The sequence below is a fragment of the Mandrillus leucophaeus genome, unplaced genomic scaffold (assembly GCF_000951045.1).
Source record: "Mandrillus leucophaeus isolate KB7577 unplaced genomic scaffold, Mleu.le_1.0 Scaffold148, whole genome shotgun sequence".
NCBI classification, from domain to species: domain Eukaryota; kingdom Metazoa; phylum Chordata; class Mammalia; order Primates; family Cercopithecidae; genus Mandrillus; species Mandrillus leucophaeus.
In genome coordinates, this window is record NW_012101454.1 from 2378836 (window position 1) to 2404272 (window position 25437).

At 38.5% G+C, this 25437-nt stretch overlaps 1 protein-coding gene across 5 annotated transcripts in view; it reads left to right on the plus strand.

The window, feature by feature from the left end:
* Positions 1 to 25437, plus strand: part of DYNC1I1 (dynein, cytoplasmic 1, intermediate chain 1) — a 340924-nt gene that overhangs the window by 271265 nt on the left and 44222 nt on the right. For all 5 annotated transcript variants that reach the window (XM_011974691.1, XM_011974695.1, XM_011974694.1 and 2 more), the window contains 4 exons: positions 63 to 209; positions 4498 to 4611; positions 7456 to 7589; positions 11125 to 11269. In XM_011974691.1, coding sequence (XP_011830081.1) covers positions 63 to 209; positions 4498 to 4611; positions 7456 to 7589; positions 11125 to 11269 — 540 coding nt within the window. The remainder of the gene's footprint in view (positions 1 to 62; positions 210 to 4497; positions 4612 to 7455; positions 7590 to 11124; positions 11270 to 25437) is intronic.

Here is a 25437-nt window from a genome sequence, read left to right on the forward strand (position 1 = left end):
AAACAAGCCATCTACAACCATTTCACAGTGCATCTCTTTCTCTCTCTCCTTTTCCCTGACAGTCCTCTGTGATGTCAGTCTGCTTTGCCCGTTTCCATCCTAACTTGGTGGTTGGTGGGACTTACTCGGGCCAGATTGTTCTCTGGGACAATCGCAGTCATCGAAGGACTCCGGTGCAGCGGACACCCTTATCAGCTGCTGCACACACGGTAATGCAAATTTTTGCCATATCCCTATGAGCCACCAGGCCTTGAAAGAGAAAATAACTCTACTCAAAAAGTATGGATGTTTTCAGTAATGCCAATTTGGGAGGAGCTACTTTATTATGATTGAATCCTGACCAACTAAAAGTTAAGTGAAAAGTAGATGAAGGAATCACTGGCTTTAGGTATGTCTCTTAATAACGTACATGTGTTAGGATGTAGGGAGGATCTCCTTGGCTCTCCCAAAGGCCACCAATGAAGAGAAACCTTGGACGAGGCATCTGTGGAATTGTTTTCCCAAAGAAACCCTATGCATTTACATTATAAGGTGGAAACATGTATTTTCAAATAGATCCTGAAGAGTAAGGATTTCAAGGGATGATATACAGGACTCTTGCCAACAGGCCTTTTCCATTTGTGATTTGAGCGAGTACTTTGACTTTAAATTCTGGAATGTGTAGTGTAAGTCTCAACATAAAGTCTACAGTGACAATATAATCCTTGGGGTTAAAAGTCAACATCTCAAAACCATTACCCATAATTTAGTAGAAGAGGTTCAGTATAAGTGTTCATAAGACAACTACTCTGTCATTTCCTTTAAGAGAATGACAGGTGTGTACAGCAATTGTTCAGAGGAATGAGAAGACAGGCGTGTCTCCATCAATCCTTGCTACCTTGACACTCAGGGTAACTGATGTTCTTTCTCTGAAATGCCCAAATTATGCCCAAGGATACAGCTCTACTCTTGTTTTCAATTTCCTTAATGCGCTTGCTGCATTTGTTTCATATGCTGGCCTCAAAAGCACTCTGGCATGAAAAAGGACTGCCAGCTGTTTAGCTAAGTCCATGAGGAGGAAAATTCTCCCACTCTTGTAAGATTATCAATGGGAAATGACAAATACCAAGTCAGCCCCAATTCTGATTGACTGGGGCCAAAGACACATGCATGTGAAACTAGTTCTTGGGAATCTTGGGAAATTGCTCTTGCCTACCTCATTTCCCCCAACTAATAACAGAAAATTGTGGCCCAGGAGAAGGTGGGCTTGATGCAGGTGTTTGGCAAAGTACTGTGAAACCATGTCTTGGCCCTGTTTGGATGGCTGGTGTGTTTCTGAATGTACCTTCTGAAATTTCCAAAGTTGTAAATCCAAATGTTAAAACATTTAGCAGTAAGGTTTTGGGGAAATTCAAACCCAGGAACTTTTCCAAAGAATTAACATTTCTTTTGCAAGTAACTTAGAGTGTGATCATCACAACTAAAATACTATTATTATCAAACTTACTGATGTTATTTCTGTTAGAAAATAAAATAAGCCAGGCATGGTGGCTCACACCTCTACTGCCAGCATTTTGGGAGGCCGAGATTTGAGGCCAGGGGTTTGAGGTCAGGCTGGCCAACATGGAGAAACACTGTCTCTACTAAAAATACAAAAAGTAGCTGGGTGTGGTGGTGCACGCCTGTAATCCCTGCTTCTTGGGAGGCTGAGGCATAAGAATCGCTTGAAACCGGGAGGCAGAGGTGGCAGTGAGCCAAGATTGTACCACTGCACTGCAGGCTGGGTGACAGAGGGAGATTTCCTCTTAAAAAAAAGAAAAAAGAAAAAAAAGAAACAAAACTTGTCCACCTTTCTCTTTTGCTGTGTGTTTTTGTTGTTGTTGTTATTTTGGGGTTTTTTGTTTGTTTGTTTGTTTTTTCTAATCTATAGCTAAAAGTGAGCAGTTAATTTTGTGACTGTCTTTCAACTTTCACTATTGGCTGGCTGATTGGTACCAGGATCAAAAAGGAAAAAGAGGCCCACCACAGATTACTCACTAATTTCCTTTCACACCCACCACACATATGCATATGGGACAACAGGAAATCATAAGTAAAACAAAATCCTTCAGGCACACAGTAAGTTTATTTCCAAAATAAATAAAAACAATCTGGCATCTATACTGGAAAAATTAGGTGTACTGTAGCTTTTTTCTTCCTTAATGGTAGAGTTGTGTGTGTGTGTATGTGTGTAAGCATGCCCCAGTGTCTGCTTCTGTTTTGGTTTCATTACACCTTTTTTCTTTTAAACTGAGTTTTATTACTCATGGAAGCACAGGCCAGTACTGCTGATTAAAGCCTGGGAGGGGCTGCCACACACACTCTTTCTCCGGGCACCTGGCTCTATTATTCTTCTAGACTTGCTTTCTTTCTCTGCTGGACCTTTCTGAGTCTTAATCTGTTAGTGTTTAATGATTTGTGTTGATGCTCAGTGGTTATCAAAGAAGCCCCACTGGACTCTTGTTGAAAAACAAGATGGATTTCAGTTTCATAACAGTATTTGGACCCTGCCTTCCCATTCTTCAGTTTTACTAAGTCTATACCATTTTCAGGTGAAAATTTGTTACATCCAATCTTCCATTGGATTTCCACACAGAGGTTAGCATGCTATGTGGCTCTGGTCTTGATAATACACCGCCTCGGGCTCTGCATGCACCAGAGACTTGGGAAAGAGCATTGCCTACAATCCCACAACCAATCAGCCCTCCTGATACTTAGAGAATTGATTGGGATGACATTTAGCTTCAGATCTCTGCTGTACTTACCACTGTGCAGATCCACTAAGGCTGATTCATTTGGAAGTTTCAGTAGGGACATGGTGTGAAAGACATAGGGACTTAGCTGACTATCCATTGGCATAGGGGAAATAGGTAATATAATTGTCAAAAAAGCAGATGTAATCTTAGCATGCATTAAATGCAGGCATATTTTTTATCACATGAAAAGTGATAATTCAATGCTACCCAGATTTCTATATTCTGCTGGTCAGATTATAGGTAGACAGTTCTGTTTGATTCTCAGAACCTCACTGAAAGAGGAACTCAGACAAAATACAGCATTTTCAAAAGAGATTCACCAGGATAGGGAAGGTTTTGAAAACCAGGTACCCAAGGAACAGATGAGGGAATTAGTGACAGTCTGGGTAAGAAAAGATTTGGCAGGGAGAGGAGTAATAGGGAACAACTGTCTATAAATATTCAAAAAGTTCTACTGTTTTGACTTGATTAGTTTGGTCCCAGAGGGCACTGCACTGAAAGTATCTCCTTGAACTTTCTTTATCCCCATTAGTGGAAGAAAAAATTCCCCCAGGATACTGTGAAAATTGGCTGCCCTTTAAGGAAGGTGTTTAAGCAGAGTTTGAACGACCTCTTGGTTGAGGCAGATGAGTACCTACGTTAGATGATTATTACCACTCCTTCTGACCAGCAGTTTATATGATAATAATAGTTTGGGAACCATCCTTTACACAATATCAACTTTCCAATATTAAATATTGTTTCATTGTAGTTGTGGCTAGGTATTATGGACAGTAACTCATCAAGAGTAAGACTTATACTGTCAGCTATTTACACAAAGAAGCACCAAGTAAGTGTGGTTTGGCCACTGATGGCTGAACTGCCTGAAATCTAACCCAAATTGCTGTAGGTTCTGCTCATGGTAACCTTCCATTTAGTGTCTAATACACAGCTGCAAATGATTTTACCCTACTGTTTAGAATTCTGCAGAGTGGGATAACCCACAAGAGTATGACAGAGGGTTATAGCATCTTGTGTATGGTTCCCGGGATGTATACATGACCTTTCTCAATACCCTGGCCAAATCTAAGCCTCTATACTACTGCAAATGGTATTTTGAAAAATAAATATATTATTATCCTAGATTTTGTAGTAACATAAAAGAAGCTAATTTTATCTCACTAGGTACACTGTGCCAATAATCTCACCACCAGTATCTCTCCCCCAGATTAAAATGGTATGAATATTAACCACTTTGTATAAAGAATGTTAACAAGTGTTTGGCATTGTGACTATAACACATTAAACTCCAGATTTAGTAACATATATTCCTTCCAAAAGTCAGTAGTTCTGCCCTTTTGAAGACTGTCTTTTTCCATCACTCTTGTTGAGCTTAGAAGCCAAACTATGCAGTGGAGACTTGTTCAAGTAATCCAAATTCACTTCCCTGCATTGCCTCTGCCCCATCAAACCTCATTTGTTCTAGCTTCCTTCTGTTCCACTGCATTGCATTCTGACTGAACAAGGTGAAGCTTTGTAAGTATTTCCACTATTATGTGTTGCTGCCAGAGCTTTTAGAAAGAAATCAGGTTCAAATGAAAAGCAGCAAATGACCTGACGCTTGTATTATAGTATAGGATTATGTCACTCTTTAATCCTTGTTTTAGAGTAATGTGTTTGACACTCAAATGTAAGCATTTCCTCTTGGATCTGTGTCTGATCCTCCTTGTTTGTGTTTTTGCAGCATCCCGTGTACTGTGTAAATGTTGTTGGGACCCAGAATGCTCATAACCTCATCACTGTCTCCACTGATGGCAAAATGTGTTCCTGGAGCCTGGACATGCTCTCAACTCCACAGGTGGGTTTGTTTTTCCCTACACATAACACCGTCCTGGTTAAAAGACATACCTACTTAATGGAACATAGTTCCTAAAAGCCAAACCCTCACATCCTAGAGGAGCTAAAACCAATGGATGCACTTGAAAGACTAGGGCTTGCTTTCAGCAATCTTCTCTTGAAGCCAAAACCCATTTCCTTTACCACAAATCATGTAATTATTGTAATACATTAATCCTTAGGTCAGTTTCAAGTGAAAATGAAATAATCCATTCTAAATCATAGTAATTATGGAAGTTACCTATGGTATGAATTGTACTTACCCTACAGCATTGTTGAATAGATGCAAACGAGGTTGGAGCTCAGCAGAGCAATCCGTTATGGGTACTTGCATTGGAGGGAAGGTAACCCAGCAAAACAGAAATCCAAGCCCTTGCTTGTATCCGTGGCCTAGACAACAGCCTGTGTCTATGAAGAATTTATCAAACCATCTGTTTTCACCTCTGGAATGTTTGTTAGTATGGCTCCTGTCATTCCTTGCTCAGTAAATGAGAAGCCAAAAATGAAAAAGTTCCCAAGTCTGCAAACCAATACTGATTGCAACAATGGGAACCAAACAAAGGAATAGAAGTGGGAGAGACTGTCAAAGGGAGGCAACTAAATGCAACTTGCAAGATATGCGTATGTAGACAAACACACAAGACATACACATACACACATGAACACATACACACACACTTTTCCATATTTCTTTGTGTGAAAAAACAGTATTCACTATCCTGCAGCCAAAAACAACAGAGAAGAAGTCATTGTAGCCTTTGACCAAAATGTAAGGAAACATGAAGAAAACTGCAAAACGATATCTAGGAGATAATTCTCAATGTTAACATTCCCATATTCTTTCCCAGGATAAAAACCCTAGAATGTCTGTCACACAATTTTATAAGAAGTTAAAGTTTCAAAATGTACATAAGGAGACAGGGCACGGTGCTTCACACTTGTAATCCCGGCACTTTGGGAGGCCGAGGTGGGAGAATCATTTGGGCCTAGGAGTTCAAGACCAGCCTAGGCAACACAGCTTTAGTTTTTCTACCAAAACTTAAAAACTTAGCTGGGTGTGGTAGCAAATGTCTGTAGTCCAAGTTCCTTGGGAGGGTCAGGCAGGAGGATTGCTTGAGCCCAGGAGTTTGAGGTTGCAGTGAACTATTATCACACCACTGCACTCCAGTCTGGGTGACAGAGTGAGACTTTGTCTCTTCAAAAAATAACTATTATTTTATTATACACACACACACACACATATACAAAAGGAAATATGGAAACTGTGAAGAACCAACCTCCTTTAAGTTTCCATAAAATACAGATGTAAAGAATACTGAGTTGTTAAAAATAATTTTAGGAAGAAAAAAGAGAGAGTGCTAACGAGTGGCTTACAATTGAAGTTCCTCTATTTTTGCTGATCTTTAACATTAGAGAGGCCTGGAGGGGTTCGTATTTTATGACTTTGTCTTAAAATTCTCAGCAATGTTTTGTTTTCTTTTAAAAGCCTGGAGATTATAAACAGACATAAGAGCAAACCCTCTATTTAGGAATTTTTAATTGCTCATTTTGCTCATTACACCTATTTGTTTAGGTTAAAACCAGTCGTATGTTGGTTCTAAGTCTATTTGTATTAGTTTTAGCATGCTACAGACTCCTGTGTCTATACAAAGATGGAAGATTTCATGACATGGTTTCCATGGATGGCAGGGAGGAATAGGGGCATCTAACAGTTGTCCTGGTTTTTCTCTCTCCCAAATGGGTAAAGGGACTTTTCCTTCCTTGTTGCTAATTTTAGCGGTGAAGCAGATCACTGGATGATCCAGTTTTCTGTATGACATAGTCACAGCATCCTCTCCCTTATCCCAGTTGCTGATGTGTTCCCTATGCATGGATATCACAAACTTTGAACACGTCACAGGATCAGAATTTGTCTGTGCTGCTTAGACTGTTAGCTTGCACTTTCAATTTAATGGACTCCTTGGCCTAAATGGTCGTCCATTTGCACAAGAAAGACTAAACTCTCAAGCAACTAGAATGATATGATACCTCAGAATGATTTTTTTTTTAATTATTTGAGACACACAAAATAGGCTATTTGATATAAATAGCCAGAAATACTCAGGGATATTAGTTATAATTGATTATTCTTTTCTGTCATTAAACTTAATCAGCAGTATATCTTTTAAGATTAGGAATCTTTAATTCTCAATTAAAAAATCATATTGTATAAAAGAAAGACTTCCATTTGCTATTTTAAATACGTATTTAAATATTGTTCTTTTCAGGCTTATAGCCTATTCACCCAATGGCTGCCCTGCATGAAATCTAGTCCCTGTTGAAATCTGGTTTTTATGACCTGAGTGACAACTTTCTGGTTTTAGTCCATGGAGGACACATACTCCTGCTTTGACAAATGTGCTTAGTACATCTGATAATACATGTGTATTCTCACGAACAATTGATTTTGAAAATGTTTGTAAATACAAGGGTATTGTGTGTTTTATTAAAGCCTGGAGCTGACAAGTGTAACCATTACAGTATTATCTTTAGTTTCTGCACCATTAGTTTCAAAATTCTCACCTGTCATCTCTGCCTGACTTAAGAAGCAGCAGCACATGCTGATGAAATCCAGCCGGCCTGAAACCAGAGATCCACAGAAGCATGAATGTCAGGGGCAGTAAAGCATGGTTTCTGGCACAGCCGGGGTCTTTTGTAACGCTGTGTGAAAAGCAAACAGACGATTTAGCCAAATGATTTTTCCGTGCTATCTTTGGCATGGCAAGGAGTTGACAGATGGAAATGTAACCACACCATGTTTTGGTAGGAGAGCATGGAGCTGGTGTACAATAAGTCCAAGTCTGTCGCTGTTACCGGAATGGCTTTCCCAACAGGAGATGTCAATAACTTCGTGGTTGGCAGCGAGGAAGGTACAGTCTACACGGCTTGTCGTCATGGAAGGTGATTTTCTGTTTCCTTACTGATGATATGTTCTTCATTTCCGAAAGTCTGTTATCACATTCTGGATTTTAACCACCTTGCATTATGAGAAAACATCTCTGAAAAAATGGAAAGCACAACTTTAAGTCTTCATTATCTTAAAGAGCTACATCTGCTCTGGTCATTAGCTGTTCATAAGTCTATGGTGGTTCACACTGCCTTAAGGGAAAACCACTGAAGCTTCTGAGCATATCATAAGAGACCACTGGCACCTTCCCAGCATCTCTGCATACCTTCAGGGTCTAGACATGTGCCCATCAGAGATAACTATCCCCAAATATTTCTTATCCCTCCTTGCCTCATTGAGTTTGTATACTCAACTTCTTTTACCAGGTCTAGCACTTCTCCCTTCTTGGCCTGGTTAATTCCTCCTCATCATTCAAGAGTCAGCACAGAGATCATTCCATGTGAAACCTTTCCTGACTCTTGAGCAAAGAAAACCACTCCCACTTTTAAGTCCCATAGAATTTTCATTTATTTTATTAATTCACTCTTCCAAGGAATATTTACTAAGAACCTACCATGTGCCAGGCACCATCAAAAGGATACATTAAAGAACAAGACAGACCTAGAGTTCATATTCTAGTTGAGGGTAAACTACTAATAAGCAAATAAATATATAGTTTAGGATGATAAGTGCTATGGAGAAAATTAAAGTAGAATAAGTGGGATAGGACTATCGGCTGTCAAGTTGACAATTTCATATTTTTTTATTGCTTCTACAATAGCATTAATCATATTTTAGTTTATTCATTCATCTGCCATTTTTCTTGTACTACATTATTTCCATTTCATCTTTGATTTCCTGCGCAGTACCTAGGACATAGTAAGTGTGGAGCTAATAATATATATTGGGGATAAAGAAATGATAAAGAAATGATACATAATATAATCCATACAATCTAGAGAACTGCCTTAAAACCCTTCCTCCCAGTCAGAGGGATCAGAACAGAGTGAGTCACACAAACCGCCATGCAGTTCCCACGTGATAGATAAGAACTCTGCCTTAACTGAGAGATTCACAATGCCCCTGGAAGAGAGAGTTGTCAGTATAAAGTGGAATCCAATAGTTTGGACTAGATTGTAAAATTGCATGCAAAACTTAACAGTTGACCTCACATCTTTTGAAAGGGTCACTATGTTCACACCGGTGCTTAATTTCTGTTTTAATTTAGTAGTTCTTATTCCATGTATTTATTTTTTTTTCATCTCTTGCACTCATCCCAGGCTATTAAGATTTAATGAAGAACCACAAATTGTTCCAAGCTCATATCCCTGTGTTTCTATGATCTGTAGAAATAACAAGCATCCATGGCTCAGCTGTGTGACTTTTTCCATTCAAACTATACAAGCTGTGATGTCCCTGCTGTTCTGCACATAGAAACAAGCAGTATTTGCCCCCTTACATGATTCAAACATGATTTAGGAAGATATGCCTCACAGTCCATTCCCAATGATCCTCCTTCATAAAAGCTGGCTAGAACCACACATTAAAGCTTTATCAAAGCATAAAAAAATTTGATAAAGTTATTCATTTATAAATACATTTGTTGTATGCCTACTTTGAGCAAAGTGCATTGTTAGGTGCTACAAGGCCTGCAGACGTCGTGTCAGCCTGGTTTCTCTCTTCAAAAAAACTGATGACAGTGGGAAAGATAAATACACAAACATCTGGAGCATGAGTAGAATGTCTTAAGTGTCACTAGAGGCATAGAGAGTATAATAGGCCAGATCTGGAGTCACAGCTTTATCTATATGTGTATTAGAATCAACAGGGCATAGGTTCAGTTGACTTAACCCATGGTTTTACCTAGGTCCTTAATTATCTGCGAAGGCTATAGAATACATTCATTGATAATTTCCAGATTTTTTTCATTGCTATAAAGTGAATAACATCTTACATGATGAACATTCTTGTTCTGTGGCTATTGTACTTTTTAAGCACTATCAGAATATGCACTTTGGTTCAAAAGAAGGGTCCTTGTGGCACACACCACAAATCTTTTTACAAGCTTAATTTTGCTTTTACATTGGTCCATCCATCTGAAATAGAAAATACAGACCTTAGTAAAATTGTAACATAGCAGGCATTGGCTTTGTAGTCATTCTAAATGGGGGAGAAGCAGGGGATTGTTATTTTTCACCTAACATAGAGAAGGTGCAAATCCACTTCCATAAATTAAACAAGGTCCTCATTTTGCACCCTATAAACCCTTTCAGGATGCTGTTAAGAGCAAGTGGAGTCTCACCAGGGGCCACTTCAAAGATCAGTTCCTCAGGTTCATTAGAACAAATTTAAATGATCATGTGTGGAACTGCTGTTAGCAGTTTCACTGGGCATAATTTTTGAGTGCCTGTTACATGGAACACGCACTGCCACACTTTGCTCATGATTCCAAATTTTGCTAAGCACATTGACATTTATTGGTGCTCCAGAGGCCCAAACGTTTTAATAACTGAACTCATTTTTATTCTTAGTGACATAATATTAGGATTCTACAATTCCTACGTATTTGTCATATTTATAACTTTGTGCACATGAATATTTTAAATACAGCATTTGTGGTATGTTTTCTCACATCTTCCTAATTGTATATGATTGCATGCAGAATACTAAGTGATAATAGAGGACTGCAAATAATACCAGCTTAGTTAAATAAGCAATATTTGTCGGTGTGTAATTTTTTAAATGTCTATCATTATTTCTCAAACGTGCTTCTCTCTTAAAAAAGGACTGAGACATAAGTTTGTCTGTTTTTATATTGGTTAGCTTATTCAACAAATATATTGAGCACTTACTATATGCCAGACACTTGGCAACAAGAAAGACAAGATACCTGCCCATATGGAATTTACAAAGGATTTGTAAATCTCTCTTCTGTTTTCAGTAAAGAGAAAACATTATTTTCTCCATATTATATTTAAATTATGTGCATTATTTTGTGGTGACAAGGGTTTCCACAAAGTGTTACATTTTTAACTATGTTAACTTAATTTAAGAAATTTCCTCAAAAAAAAAAAATGATTGTTTCTTCAAGGATAGATGGAGTTTTATAGTCAGTGGGCTCCCCAAAAGGAGATAAAGCAGACCATGTGCAAAATGCTATCTCAAGAATAAAATAATCTTATAAATATAAAAGCTTCTGAGACTGAAGTGTATTTGTTTCCATTAAAATAACTGCATCAACAATGATAGGCTTTGAGGAATTCCGCAAAAGGAATTAAATAATAAATGTTGATATTAAATTCTGTATTTTAAAAAGATTACATTGCCCCACATTGTTTTTAAATAATCAAAACTAGGGTAACATATTTGCAAACAATTTCTTTCAGGATAACTGTAAAAATGATTTCATTTTGATGGTGTGTGGTTGTTCTAAATTATGGAGAAGTAATCATGCAGAGTTGAGGGGTTTTTTTATTTTGTTTTGTTTTTTAAGCAATCACTGCTTTTCAGAGGTCACTGGAATTCTGCTCATGTGTGCTTTTCCTACAGCAAAGCAGGTATTGGTGAGGTCTTTGAAGGTCACCAAGGGCCAGTGACAGGAATTAACTGCCACATGGCAGTGGGCCCAATCGACTTTTCTCACCTGTTTGTCACATCATCATTTGACTGGACTGTCAAACTGTGGACCACAAAGGTAAGAATATCTTGACTGAAATTCTCAGATATATTATAAGGGCTGAAGATGGTTTTTCATTCCCTGGAAACAGTTGTCCCTATAGCCTCTTCCAGGCAACCTGGCACTGGGAATTCATATACCTTCTGGTGAGGCCAATCTGCCTCAGAGCTAGTCCATTTTACTTATTTATTTTTACTTTTATTTATTTATTTTCATTTTTATTTATTTATTTTTTTGAAACAGAGTCTCACTCTGTCGCCCAGGCTGGAGTGCAGTGGCCCGATCTTGGCTCACTACATGCTTCGCCTCCCGGGTTCACGCCATTCTCCTGCCTCAGCCTCCTGAGTAGCTGGGACTACAGGCATCCACCACCACGCCAGGCTAATTTTTTTGTATTTTTAGTAGAGACAGGTTTCACCATGTTGGCCGGGCCGGTCTCGAACTCCTGACCTCAAATGATGTGCCCGCCTTGGCCTCCCAAAGTGCTGGGATTACAGGCATGAGCCACACACCTGGCCCAGGAGTGGATTTTAAAAGAAACACTAACATGCAATCTGGAGGGAGAGCAATACTTAGGAAATAAACGGGAGAAATTGAACTAGAAAAGGGAGATTAAAAAGTAACCCAGGAAATAGAAGACAAATTAGAATTTTCTTTGCGGCTTCATGGGTATTAATGGAAAAAACCATGTCAAGAGGACAGAATTTGCTTTTAACTATATGAAAAGATAACCTTATTTATAAGAGAAATTAAAATTAAAACCAAGTTGAGAAACATATTTTCAACTATCAGATTGACAAAAATCTAAGTTTTGCAACACACTCTGTGATGAGGCCGAAATAAACCAGCTATTCTCATACATTGCCATTGGAAATGCAAAATGGCTCAACACTATGGAAGAGGATTTAGCAGTATCTAAAAATAATACATGTTTGAACAGAACAATTTCCACTTCTGGGAATCTATGCCAAAGATATACTGCAAAAATAAGAAAGAAGACATGTGCAGAAGGACATTCATTGAAAGATTACTTGAATAGCAAAAGAATGAATACAACTCCAAAATATCTATCAATAGAGTGCTGGGTGAATCAAAAGTACGGCACCTCCACCCAAGCGAGTAATATTATTGAGGTATAAGAAAAAATGAAGAAAACTTCTATGTACTATTATGGAGTGGTCCCTAAGATACGTTTTTAAACGAGTAAAGCAAAGTGGAGAGAAGTGCAAATAGTATATTGTATATTATCATTGTTTATAATTATATTAATATATACTTAGAAGTTGAAAGGATAAACACAAAAGTTACTTACAGGAAGACGGGAAGCTAAAAAAAAAAATAATAGCTAGCTTATTTGAATATACCTTATTTTTACATTTGATTTCGGAACCATGTAAATATTTTATATAGTTATAAAAGAAAATGAAATAAATTTAAAAATTGATTCCTAAAAAATTTAAAATAACATGAATCAACCTTAATGTGGTTCAAATGGGTAGCAAAATTCATTAAAGAATGATTTGAAGTGACTTTAAAACGCTGTATGTTTGGTATACATTCCTAACCGGGATATATTTTAACAATTTTTTTAAACTACCAAAAAAAAAAAAAAGATCTAAACTACTTCTAGTACTCATATTGCTGGTTGTCACATTTCTACTGTTATCCTGAGACCTTTGTATTTGTATCATAACATAAGTTAAACTACTATGTTGGTGTCATTGAGAACTGAGATTATCAGCTTGGTTGGAAGGAGATACAGACTCATGCAGTTAAGTAACAATTCTGTAGTAATCCTGAATCTGAGTGGGAAGTATAAGAACTCATGGCATGTATTATCTTTCAATATAAAAGAATACATATTCACTGCTCTGACCACAAAAAGATCTAGGAACAGTGATCAGTTCAATAGCTGTGACCTTCCTGATGCCCAGGATGTGCTCCCCAAATACAAGTTCCACTCAAGGAAACCAGGGATCCCAGAAGAAATTACTGATTGTAGGTGTGGAGCAGGAAATGTATAAAATAAACTGAGATTATTTTATTATAACAAGCAAAAATGCTACCAAACACTACAAAGTTTTTGTCAAAGGACTTGGAAGCCAAGTTGAGTAAGCTTCTTTTGGCCCTGACAACATTGATAAGAGTAATAGATTCATGAGTTCATAACAATACTGAAGAAAACAAACAAATAAAAAACCTCATTGGCCACCTATGGAGAATACTAGGTAAACAAACTCACCAGTGAGTAAATGAAAGAATCAAACATTTAGTCTGTCTTTTCTATATGAATTGTATTTCAGGGTTACTAAATCATTGATGAGGGGACATTTTCTTTACAGCATTTCAGCTAATATAGGAATAAAAAATGGGCTGGGCACTGTGGCTCACACCTGTAATCCCAGCACTTTGGGAGGAGATCGAGACCATCCTGCCCAACATAGTGAATACTTGTCTCTACTAAAAATGCAAAAGTTAGCTGGGCGTGGTGAGGTGTGTCTATAATCTCAGCCACTAGGGAGGCTTGGGAGGCTGAGGCAGGAGAATCACTTGAACCAGGGAGTCAGAGGTTGTAGTGAACCGAGATTGTGCCACTGCACTCCAACCTGGTGACAGAGCAAGACTCCATCTCAAGAAAGGAAGGAAGGAAGAAAGGAAGGAAGAAAGGAAGGAAGGAAGAAAGGAAAGGAAGGAAGGAAGGAAGGAAGGAAGGAAGGAAGGAAGGAAGGAAGGAAGGAAGGGAAGGAAGGAAGGAAGGAAGGAAGAAAGAAAAAGAAGGAAGGAAAGAAAGAAAGAAAGAAAGAAAGAAAGAAAGAAAGAAAGAAAGAAAGAAAGAAAGAAAGAAAGAAAGAAAGAAAGAAAGAAAGAAAGAAAAAGAAAGAAGGAAAGAAGGAAAGAAAAGAATTTGAAAATCACCATTTTGCAAATACCATAATCTAGGCAATGATTATTGCTGACAATATGGTAAAAATAGAAACAACCTTTTTCATAATTACGGAAATACACAATACCACCTTTGAAGTAGGCTGACACCCAAAGTTGAATCTGAATCTTATCAATCCTCCAGATCTCTGAATTTAGAAGATACAGATGCAAAATATTAAATAACACCACAGGGATGCAATCAGCCAAACCCAAACTGCTGGCATATCTACAGGACAACTGATTTAGTTTCTGCAACAAAACCAAAACTTTTTCCTCAAGGGCAAATTGGAAGCGGAAACAGTGTATTAAAAAAACAGAACAAAACAAAACTTGGGACATTTCAGTGGATCTTAAAATATGGATCTTACATAGATCATGATTCAAACAAGCACCAGGTGAAACACTTTAGAAGACTACCAGGGAAATGCAAATACTAACTGTATATTTGATGATATTTATGAAGTACTATTTTTAGTAATTTTTTTTTTTTTAATGGAGTCTCTTTTGACTACACTGGAGTGCAGTGGCGCCGTCTCGGCTCACTGCAACCTCCACCTTCTGGTTCAAGCAATTCTCCTGCCTTAGCCTCCTGAGTATCTGGGATTACAGGTGCCTGCCACCACGACTGGCTAATTTTTGTATTTTTAGTAGAGATGGAGTTTCACCATGTTGGTCAGGCTGGTCTCGAACTCCTGACCTCATGATCCGCCCGCCTCGGCCTCCCAAAGTTCTAGGATTACAGGCATGAGCCACCGTGCCCAGCCAATAATTGTTATGATCACTTTAAATGGTGTTACCTTTTAGGGATGCATATCGAAATACAGAAGAAATTATATGATATTAGTGATTTGCTTCAAAATAAGCAGTTGGGAATGGGAGAGCTTGTGAATGTAGGTGACTAACATTGGTCATGATTGCTAATTATTGAAGCTGGATGATTGATATTAATCTCTCTATGTCTGAATATGTTTAAAATTTTCTCTAATAAAGAACCTTTAAAAGGCAGAAAAAGGAATTAGTAATAATGGCAAATACTTCAGAGAAGAAAAGTCAGGACGGGAATATGTCCATTGTATTTAGCAACTCAGAAGCCACTAGTGTCCGTGGCAAAAGCAGTGTCTTTGGAGTTTGTTGAGGGTAGGACAAAAATTACAATGCATTAAAGAAAGAGTGGAAAGCATTAAAATCAAGATGTTTTCTTTCCTTTTTTTCCTTTTTTTTTTCCTTTTTTCTTTCCTTTTCTTTCCTTTTTTTTTTCTTGAGATTATAGAGAGCTCAAGGATGTTGCTGCTGTGGAAGAGCCAGTGAAGGAGAGTAGAAAATCTGTAAGTGTAAGGTAGAGAAAGGGCCATGAAAAAGTTGCCGTGAATGAATTCATAGCATGGGCAGGGAAGTGAATTTTAAATCTGAGCAGCAACATCTCTTCTGTTGTAACAGAAGAGCAGGTAAGGATGGGATCATGTGTGTGTCCGTGTGTAGATTTAGTGAAGGAAGGCAGAGCAAACTCTCCTGTGATCGCTATTTTCTTAATGCTGTAGGGGGGTTAAATACTCTGCTGAGTAGGAACTGAAGCTACTGAAGGGAGCAGATTTCAGCTGATCACAGAGGAGAATAGGAAGAGCTGATTGGGGAATGAAAGATGGACTCTGGTCAGTGTGGTGGGTCCAGTTATGGTCAGAAATCAGAATGTTTTAGCAGCTTCAATCTTCAGGACCGATTTCCTCCAAGAAAGGATAGCAGTGGAAATATGGGCATGAATGAGGGGACTTAGATGGATATGGGGCAGGAGCCTTACCACAGTGCGATGGAGGGAAAATAGAGCAAGGAATTGGGAGATATGGACAAGAAAGTGTCTGATGTTATAGGCTAAGGATGTTAGGCTGGAGCAGAAAGGAAATAAAAACAGACAGGAGAAAGTAAAGGGAGCAAGGGATTGGATGCCCCTATAAGATCAAAGAACAAGGATGAAGGAAGTAATTGAATAAGAGAATTAGTAACATAAGAGATTACTGTTAGAATGTGGGATGTTTTGATTTAGCATTTCACAACAGAAATAGTTCCAAGTGATTTTTTTAAAAAGTCAAGGATGTGGTCATGTGTATAGCTGAAGTCTAGTGAGGGTGGAATTCACTGCAAATGAGGAGGTCACAGAAACAAAAGGTCAAGGTGCTGGTGTGCTGTGGGCTTTGGAGCAGGCCAGAAAATAGCTAGACTGGGATGGAAAAGGAAACAGTGATCACAGTACCAAAGTCCTCAGTGAATTAGGAGGAGAGATCCAAAGAGGTAGAGAATGGTACAGCCAGATGGCCTGAGCTTAAAAGAAATAGGACTTTTTACTGGAGGACTAAGGAGCAGTAAAATAGCCCTGGAGAGCAAGTGAGAAGCTGACCCTCTCACTATCTTGAGATAGAATACATGCTAATGAACAGCTTCTACCTGAGGAGATGGCAGAAGAGGTGGTGAGGTTAGGGCAGAGCTAGGATTCCATTGAGGCAGGCAGGAGAGGTAGCGTCCCATGAGAAGGCTGAGGATGGAGGCAAAGGCATGTATCATGGAATAAGAGATGTGGGGCAGGGGAGTTGTAGAAACATCAGGAAAGGAGAGTGCAGTGAGTGATTTGTTCAGGTGAAATAAGTGCTAATAGAGATTTCTAGAAAATGCTCTGAGATCCCAGTGGGAATGGGAAGGGGAGATGGAATAAAAGGGGCCAAGGATTCAGAAGAGGATGCTAATCGTTGCATATTCTAGCATAATGAGGTTAGCATGAAGGGAGAGGGAATTAAAACACATTACATTGCCCTCCCTTTACTCCCACAGCACCCCCTGCCACACCAAGTTTCATCATTAACCACTGTCAGGGAAGACCACATTGGAGCAGAAACTTTGTCGGAGTGGTTTACCTGGCAATCACAGAACCAGGCTGCATTCCAGGCAGCTGAGTCAACAAATGTCCAAGCAGCCATTTTCATCCAAATGACTGGAAGGTTGGGATCCATTTAGGGAATGAGGCTGGAAAGATAGGTCTATACTTGATTGTGTTGATTTATTTTTATTTTCTAGGTGATGGCAAGTCATTTTAGGGGGAAATTAATCAAAATTTGATTTTAAGGAGTTTGCTTTGGAATACTATGGAAGATGAGTTTGTATGGGGAGCCAAGATCAACATTTATCGAGGTTATACTGTGTACTAGGCATTGTGCTAAATATTTGAAATACATTAGTTCCTTAAATGCTCACAATAAACCTGTGAGTAGATATTAGTATCGCATTTTATGTAAGAGGAAATAGGCACAAGAGAGCTTAAATAACTTGCCTGATATGCTTAGTGAATAACTGGGGAAACTGGAATTCAAATTCAGATTTGAGTGACCCCAAAGACTGTGTTCTTTTCCATACCATTGTGTTAAGCCTGGAGACAAGAAGCCAGTTGTAAGTCTAGTTTGGTCAATGAGGTGAGAGCCAGAATTTAGGCAGTGAGCTTGTGGAGGGGAACACCAATCTGAGAAATAAAATCAATCAGATGCAGTGACCAGCAGACCTGATTTGAGAGGGGAGTCAGTGATGATTCTGATATTTCTGCCGTTAGCATCTGAGTGAAGAATGGTGGTGCCAGTGACTGAGACAGGACATACAAGGGGAGGAGTGGGCTTGGGTTAGAGGTAGGAAATCAGCGGTCTGGGCATGCTTAGACTGAGGTGTCTGGAAATTCCCACAAGGTAATTGAAGATGCTTGTCTTAGTCCATTCAGGGTTCTATAACAAAACACCTTAGAGTGTAACTTATAAACAACAGTCTTTATTGCTCACAGTTCTGGAGGCTGGTATGTCCAAGATCAAGGTGCCAGTAGATTTGGTGTCTGGTGAGTGCTCGCTGCCTCATAGATGGTGCTTTCTTCTTGCATCCTCACATGGAAGAAGGGGCAAACAGGCTCCTTCAAGCCTCTTTATAAGGATACTAATCCCATTCATGAGGGTGGAGCCCTCATGACTAATCATCTCCTGAAGTTCCCACCTTTTAATACTATCACAGTGGGGATCAAATTTCAACATAGGAATTTTGGAGGGACACAAATATTCATTTGACAGCAATACTGAGGCTCAGGGGCAAAGGATGAGTTAGAAATATAGATATGACTGTGATCAGTTGTTTATTCCAAAGGTGAAAAGTATAATAGAACATACATTGAAGAGGCTATGAATGCAATCTTGGAGCTGCTAATGCTTCAGGTGCTGAGGCGTGAGAACAGGATGCTCGTTAAAGAATGTGATAAAGGCTGTTAAACACCAGAGATATCAAGAAATATACAGATGGCAAGGCAAGAAGAGGGTCACGTGGACCTCAGTGAGAACAATTTTAGTGGAGCACTAGAGACAGATTGTGAGTGGTTGCGGAGTGAAAAGGGAAGACAGTAGACACAGAAAATATAGACTAGTCTTTCAGACATGAGGCAGTGAACATAAGGAGATAGAGAGGCGACTGGCAGGGAAAGCCAGGCCAAGAAAGGATTTTATTATTATACTCTCTGAGAGACCTGAGGGTATTTGCGGCCTGAAGAGGAGCCAATGGAAGGTGTATGGTTTAAAAAATGGAGGAACAGAATTCACCACTATATAATTCATCCATGTAACAAAAAGCGACTTGTACTCCAAAAGCTATTGGAATAAAAATTAAATTAAAAGAAAAAAACAGAGGAAGATGATTTCAAGTGACCATGTCAGGTTTAGGATAGGGAGAAGAGGCAGAATATTGGTGAGACTAAAAAAAGGCTTACAGGCAGGTTTAGCTACATGGAAGTGGAGGGGAAAGGAGGAAAGAAGAGAAGGTCCCCCATTTCTTCGGTGGAGTCAGAGGCAGTTATCTGTTAACGGTGATGGGAACTGGGACGTGGTAGGGAGAGGAAGGAGGATTAGACCAGGCCCTATAAGAGATGGGACAGGGCCCTGACTACAGAGGATATCTGAACTGCATAGATTTGAAAACCAGCTAGGGCTGAATATCACAGATGTATTTCATAGGTGATATCTAATTTAAATTTTATGAGGTGATAAGAAGAGTGCCAGGAATTGTGTAAAATTGCCATTGTTGAGTCTCTTACAGGAATCTCCTGAATCTGACATTCAAAGCTCTCCACAGTGTGTCCCCACCATTACTAGAGCAGGTGAACAGATCCAGGTTTGGGAGATGCACCACTTCTTTACAATTCTTCTAAGCCAGTGTTCTCAAAATGTGGCCCCAGATCAGCAGCAACAGCATTACCTGGGGCTTATGAGAGATGCAAACTCTCTGGGCCCCACCCCAGACCTTCTATGTCAAAAACTCTGGGGATGGGGGCCAACAATCTGTGTTTTAGAGGCCTTCCAGGTAATCCAGACATTGCTAAAATATAAAGAGCCATGCCCTAAACCTCGTAAAGTTCTGTTTCACACTTCCCATCCTACGGAGCTGGTGGGCAGTTCAGTTGTGTTGAGGGATCCCTCCTTTCTCCCAGGGTTGTATTAGAGAACTGGGGATCTAGTTTAGGGTTCAGACAGGAGAACGAAAGCTATTGTCCCACCTCCAACTAGGTTTCCTCATATAATGAATATGCTACATGTTCTGGACAGAGGTTTGTACTGTGAATGTATTTGAAACCCCAAATTAATTGTAACCCTTTATGGTGTTCTAGACAGTTATGCTTGAAACCCTTGACAATATGGGCTAGTGGTTTTCTCCTCTTCTTAATCTCAATGAGCATAAAATTTAAAGGAAGCAGTCACATCTCTTAAAATTACTAATCACAGGCCGGGTGCGGTGGCTCACACCTGTAATCCCAGCACTTTGGGAGGCCGAGACGGGTGGATCACGAGGTCAGGAGATCGAAACCATCATGGCTAACACGGTGAAACCCCATCTCTACTAAAAATACAAAAATTAGCCGGGCATGGTGGCGGGCGCCTGTAGTCCCAGCTACTCGGGAGGCTGAGGCAGGAGAATGGCATGAACCTGGGAGGCGGAGCTTGCAGTGAGCCGAGTTCTTGCCAGTACACTCCAGCCTGGGTGACAGAGCGAGACTCCGTCTCAAAAAAAAAAAAAAAAAAAAAAAAAAAAATATATATATATATATATATATATATATATATAAAACTAATCACATTTTGCAGGACTGTGGCTGAAAATAACCTTTATCTTAATAAAAGAGGCAAAGTAAAAAAAATGCTGTCTTGAAAATATTGGAAATTGAGTTTTTTGGCCTTTTTCCATCTTACTGACAATGAGAATTTTCACAGAAGTGTAGCAGGGACAAAGATGTGAGATGGGTAATTATTTTAGTCCCTTCTGACAATAATAGTTACCTTTGTAATCTTTACTTTAAACTTATTGGATAACTTGGAGTCATTTTATCATTTAAACAAGGCAAAGAAGTTTGTAATAGTCTTAATAGGATTAGTAATAGCCTCACACTTCACCTTGTAAATTAAATAACATAAGGAAAAATCCTCCAAATCATAGAAAGATGTGGTGCTAAGAAACAACACTATGAAATAGTATGAAGTCAAATTTTTTTAAAGGCTGCAATGTAATAATTTGTTGATAAAATATAGTATAGTGGTGGGGCGCAGTGGCTCACACCTACAATTCCAGCACTTTGGGAGGTTGAGACGGGCAGATCACCTGAGCTCAGGAGTCTGAGACCAGCCTAATCAACATCGTGAAACCCCATCTCTACTAAAAATACAAAAAATTAGCTGAGCGTGGTGGCTCATGCCTGTAGTTTCAGCTACTCGGGAGGCTGAGGCAGGAGAATTGCTTGAACCTGGAAGGCACAGGTTGCAGTGAGCTGCTGCACTCCAGCATGGGTGACAGAGGGAGGCTACGTCCCAAAATAATAATAATAATAAGCTCAAAAAGATAACCAAAAAAAGATCAAGAGCAAACAACCTGACAGCAAGAAAATTTGGAAACAGAAATATGCATTTTGTACACTCTACTGCCCAAGAATTCACATGTCTAACACAATAATAAAATATTTAAAAAGAAATTCTGCATTCCAGGGGTAATGTCAAAATTAGCACAGTGAGCAAAATGACTCTCACCCTGAAGCGTATAGAAAAGTCCATATGAATTCACTTTGCGTAGCTAAATGATTGCTAGAGAGACAATAACATTTCACATCCTGAAAGAGAGAAGTGATGATTTTAAAGTTCCAAATTTAAAATGAAACTTCTCTACATAGGATCTTAGAAATATTGCAGTTAAATGAAAAAAAGCATATTTAGAGAAAATGTAATCATTGTCAATTCTCTTTGTGATTTGAATAGTTAATATTTCCATTTATTTTATGTGGTTTTATTTAAACTTTCCTTGAAGATTGAACAGGTTGAGTTTTTGAAGTGGTACCGGCTGAAGGACAAACATGATATTGCATATTTTGGGGATGTTAAGGTCCTAAACAATACCCTTTCCCATCCTGTTTATCTTGTGCCTTTTTCTACCAAACTGCAGTTTCACCCTCTACAGCCTGTATTTATCCCCATGATTGCCACTAGAACTGCTTCTTCAAAAGTTGCCCTGACCTGCTTTCTTGCCTGTTCCAGGGGTCATTTTGCCATTTTCATTTTCTTTGATGACTTTGCTACTTTAATAATGTTGATTAGTCCCTTGGAACATCCTTTTTTCAATGAGGCTGCTTTTAGAGTATAGTAAAAAAAAAAAAAAAAACTACATATTTTAGTCTACCCTTTGTGATCCTCTAAAAAATGTATTAAAAATGCATTGCCTGAATTAATTCTGTTGAGTACCAACTCTTACCTTTTACTGTATCTTAGCACATTAAATTTCCCATCCATCAAAACATGCTGGAGCTGATGCTCAGAAATAAAGTATGTACTCTTGGCTGGATTGAGACATTCATTATTCCACTCAGCTTGTCTGTTTGCTGAGGTTTTGGATAATTTTTTTTTCCTGTGCTGCAGTTTAGTTTAGTGGCTAGACAAGTTCTGAGTCTTTGGATTTTTTTATCAATGCATCCAGTTTGGAAAGTTTCAGTGGATTCCAATTAAATGTTGGGTTAATATTTATTTTGGTCCCGGTACAACTTCAGATGGATTTAGGTTCACGATACTGTTTATGTATTTGCCAGGTCAGTCCCTTTCTTTAGACTTCAACGGGTTTATGTTTCTTCTATTTGTATTGAATATATCCTCTAAATCCTTTCTGCTCTCGACTTTTGGGTCTTAAAATTCAATTCCTTTATATCAACTGATCAGGTATATGGCCTAACTTAACCCATGTGTTTGTATTTGGTGTGGATTTTGGACACCACCCTGGGGTGCTGTCATCCAAGAACCTTTCATGATACACATTTGATTGATGGAAATGACTGACTTCCCCCGAATATATCTTGATATTTTAGACATTGTATAATCTTTCCTAGCAGTTAACATGCATCTCAGTCCTCTCATCTTTTAACAGTGACTGCTCTGAGAATAAAATTTTCTAAGTGACTGGAGAATTATGTCTTTGCACAAATTAGAAAGATAATCTTCAATTTTCAAGCAACTACTGTGAGATCAATAAATATCACCTATTTCACTTTTACATCCTCTGCCGGGGTTAAAATATAAGATGGCTGTCTTAGCTGATTGTTTTCCCTGTTAGCTACTAGAAAGGGACGATAATTTGAATTTTATGAATAAAAAAGACAAGAAACAATTTTTCCTAAGGAAAAACATTAGTTATTACTTTTCAAATATCTTCATTAAAATGATTATGTATTACAATAAATGTTAAGTATGGGTATATTATAAATAATACAATGATTAAAAAAACACTTTTATCTCTTGAATCACAGTGAGTATGAAACTGGGATAGAATTGCCATCCTTTCCCTGTAAGACTATGAGCTCCTTGAGAGTAAGTCCCTGTGTTTTTTGTCTGCATCCCATTAACTGGCATAGTGCTTGGGACCTGGTAGGCACTGAGTAAATCACTGAGTTAATACATGAATAAATAAATGCCGGTTTTTAAAAAGATGTACATTGAAAGTATACTATAGCAAATATTTAGTTAGCAGTGGTTTTGAGCAGTAAAATTCATAGCCATAATTTAGAAATATAATAATTAGAAAACTGAGGTTAAGCTTTAAAAATCCTACTAGGAAATATTTAAGAAACTATAATATTGAAAAAAGAAAGCAGAAGTTTGAAGGAGATTTAGTTAGGTAAAGGGAGAAAGGAAAGGGCATTCAAGCAGAATGAACAGAGTATGCAAAAACACAGACACATGAGATAGTTGGTACTCTCTAGCTGTGTGAACTTAGAAAAGTTACTTAACCTCTCTGTGCTGCAGTTTAGTCATCTCCAAAATGGGGATTAAAATACCTCCTATTTCATAAAGTTCTTGTGAAGATTAAATGAGTGAATAGTTGTAAAGATGTTAAACCATGCTAAGCATAGAGTAAGAATATTAAAGAAGTAGCAATAATAATAATTACTATTATTACTGTTAAATATCATGGTAATTGTTGCTGTTATTTTGATGCTAAAATGCTTTAGTGAGACTGGAGCAGTGGGTACAAGGTGACTGGAAGAGAATAATGAAAGGACAGCTCTGGGGACAAAATGGAATCAGATGACAAAAGGCGAAAAGGCAGCCTTGTGATGCCATGCGATGGGTGTAGACTTTCTTCTGAAGATGACAAAGGTGATAGCTTATGTGAAAGTAGGGCCACATCACCTCTTGCCTGATGTCATGTAGAGTGAAGGTGGGCAGGAAGGACATCTCACCTTCCCCTCAGTATTTTGAACAGCAGTGATAGTGTAATGTTCTACCTCTGATGACTACTCTATCAAATTACCAGCAGTATTTGTGTTCCAGAGGAGCCCCTGGATACATCCCAGGCATTCCCTCCTATCTCGACAGTAGTTGCTTGGATTATGAAAGCACACTCTCACAATTCCACCTCATAAAATGACAGCAACTTGATTGACCGGAGTATTAACTTTTGCAATCCTTCACGAGACTGTCCTTCCCAATTCACTACATCTGAGTTTTCAGACAAAGTCCAATTATGATTACAGTAGTCATAATAATAATTATAGCTGCATTTAACTGAATAATCACGTGTGACTGGCATTATGCCACTGATGTCACATAATTTTAAGTGTATTTCTGTAAATACACTGCCACACGACCTCATCTGGAATGGATCACTGCAGAATTATCTCATCTGGCCTTTCTGCTAGCTTTATGTTTAGTGGCTTCTATATTTTATCTTCAGTTTGGCTTTTCTTTTTATCAACTTATAATTGTTTTTAAATTTGGAGGCAAAATATATATTCCCTTCCTCATGCTTCTTGGCTCCAACAAACTCCTGTCACTAGTACTTCTAATCCTCACCCAAAACCCCATTAGTCTTTTCACACCTGCTCTCCGAAGCCCTGACTTCTCAAAAGGAATTTGAATGTGGCAAGACAAAAAGACAGAGGTACTTTCATTTGTCTTAGATCTAAGAAAAGTATATGTAGGCATATCTTAGTATATTTGAATATTTCTTTTATGATATCTATGTATTTCTTTACCTTGTTTCACAATTTAGTGCATACTTACACTTTTTTAAGAATAGGATATTCCTTTGTTCATCTTTATCCTGTGTCTAACTATGTTAGTTTGCTAGTATTACACACAATGTGGAATGAGTAGAATTTGCCCATTAGAAGTAATTACTACTTTATCAACATGGGACAAAAAATATTGGAAGATTATTCTCATTCTTCTGGTACTTTGTAAAGAATAGATATAATAAGCATTTTGTAGTGGAAAAATAAATATAATTAATTCTCGAAGGCTTTTCTTTTTAATTATACTTCTGGGACACCTGTTCTGGGATACATGTGCAGAACATGCAGGTTTGTTACATAGATGCCATAGGTTTGTTATATACACATGCCGTGGTGGTTTGCTGCACCCATCAGCCCGTCATCTACATTAGATATTTCTCCTAATGCTATCCCTCCCCTAGACCCTCACCCTGCGACAGACCCTGGGGTGTGATGTTCCCCTCTCTGTGTCCATATGTTCTCATTGTTTAGCTTCCACTTATGAGTGAGAACATACAGTGTTTGGTTTTCTGTTCCTATGTTAGTATGCTGAGAATGATAGTTTCCAGCTTCATCTATGTCCCTGCAAAGGAAATGAACTCATCCTGTTTTATGGCTGCATAGTATTCCATGGTGTATATGTGCCACTTTTTCTTTATACCGTCTATCGTTGATGGACATTTGG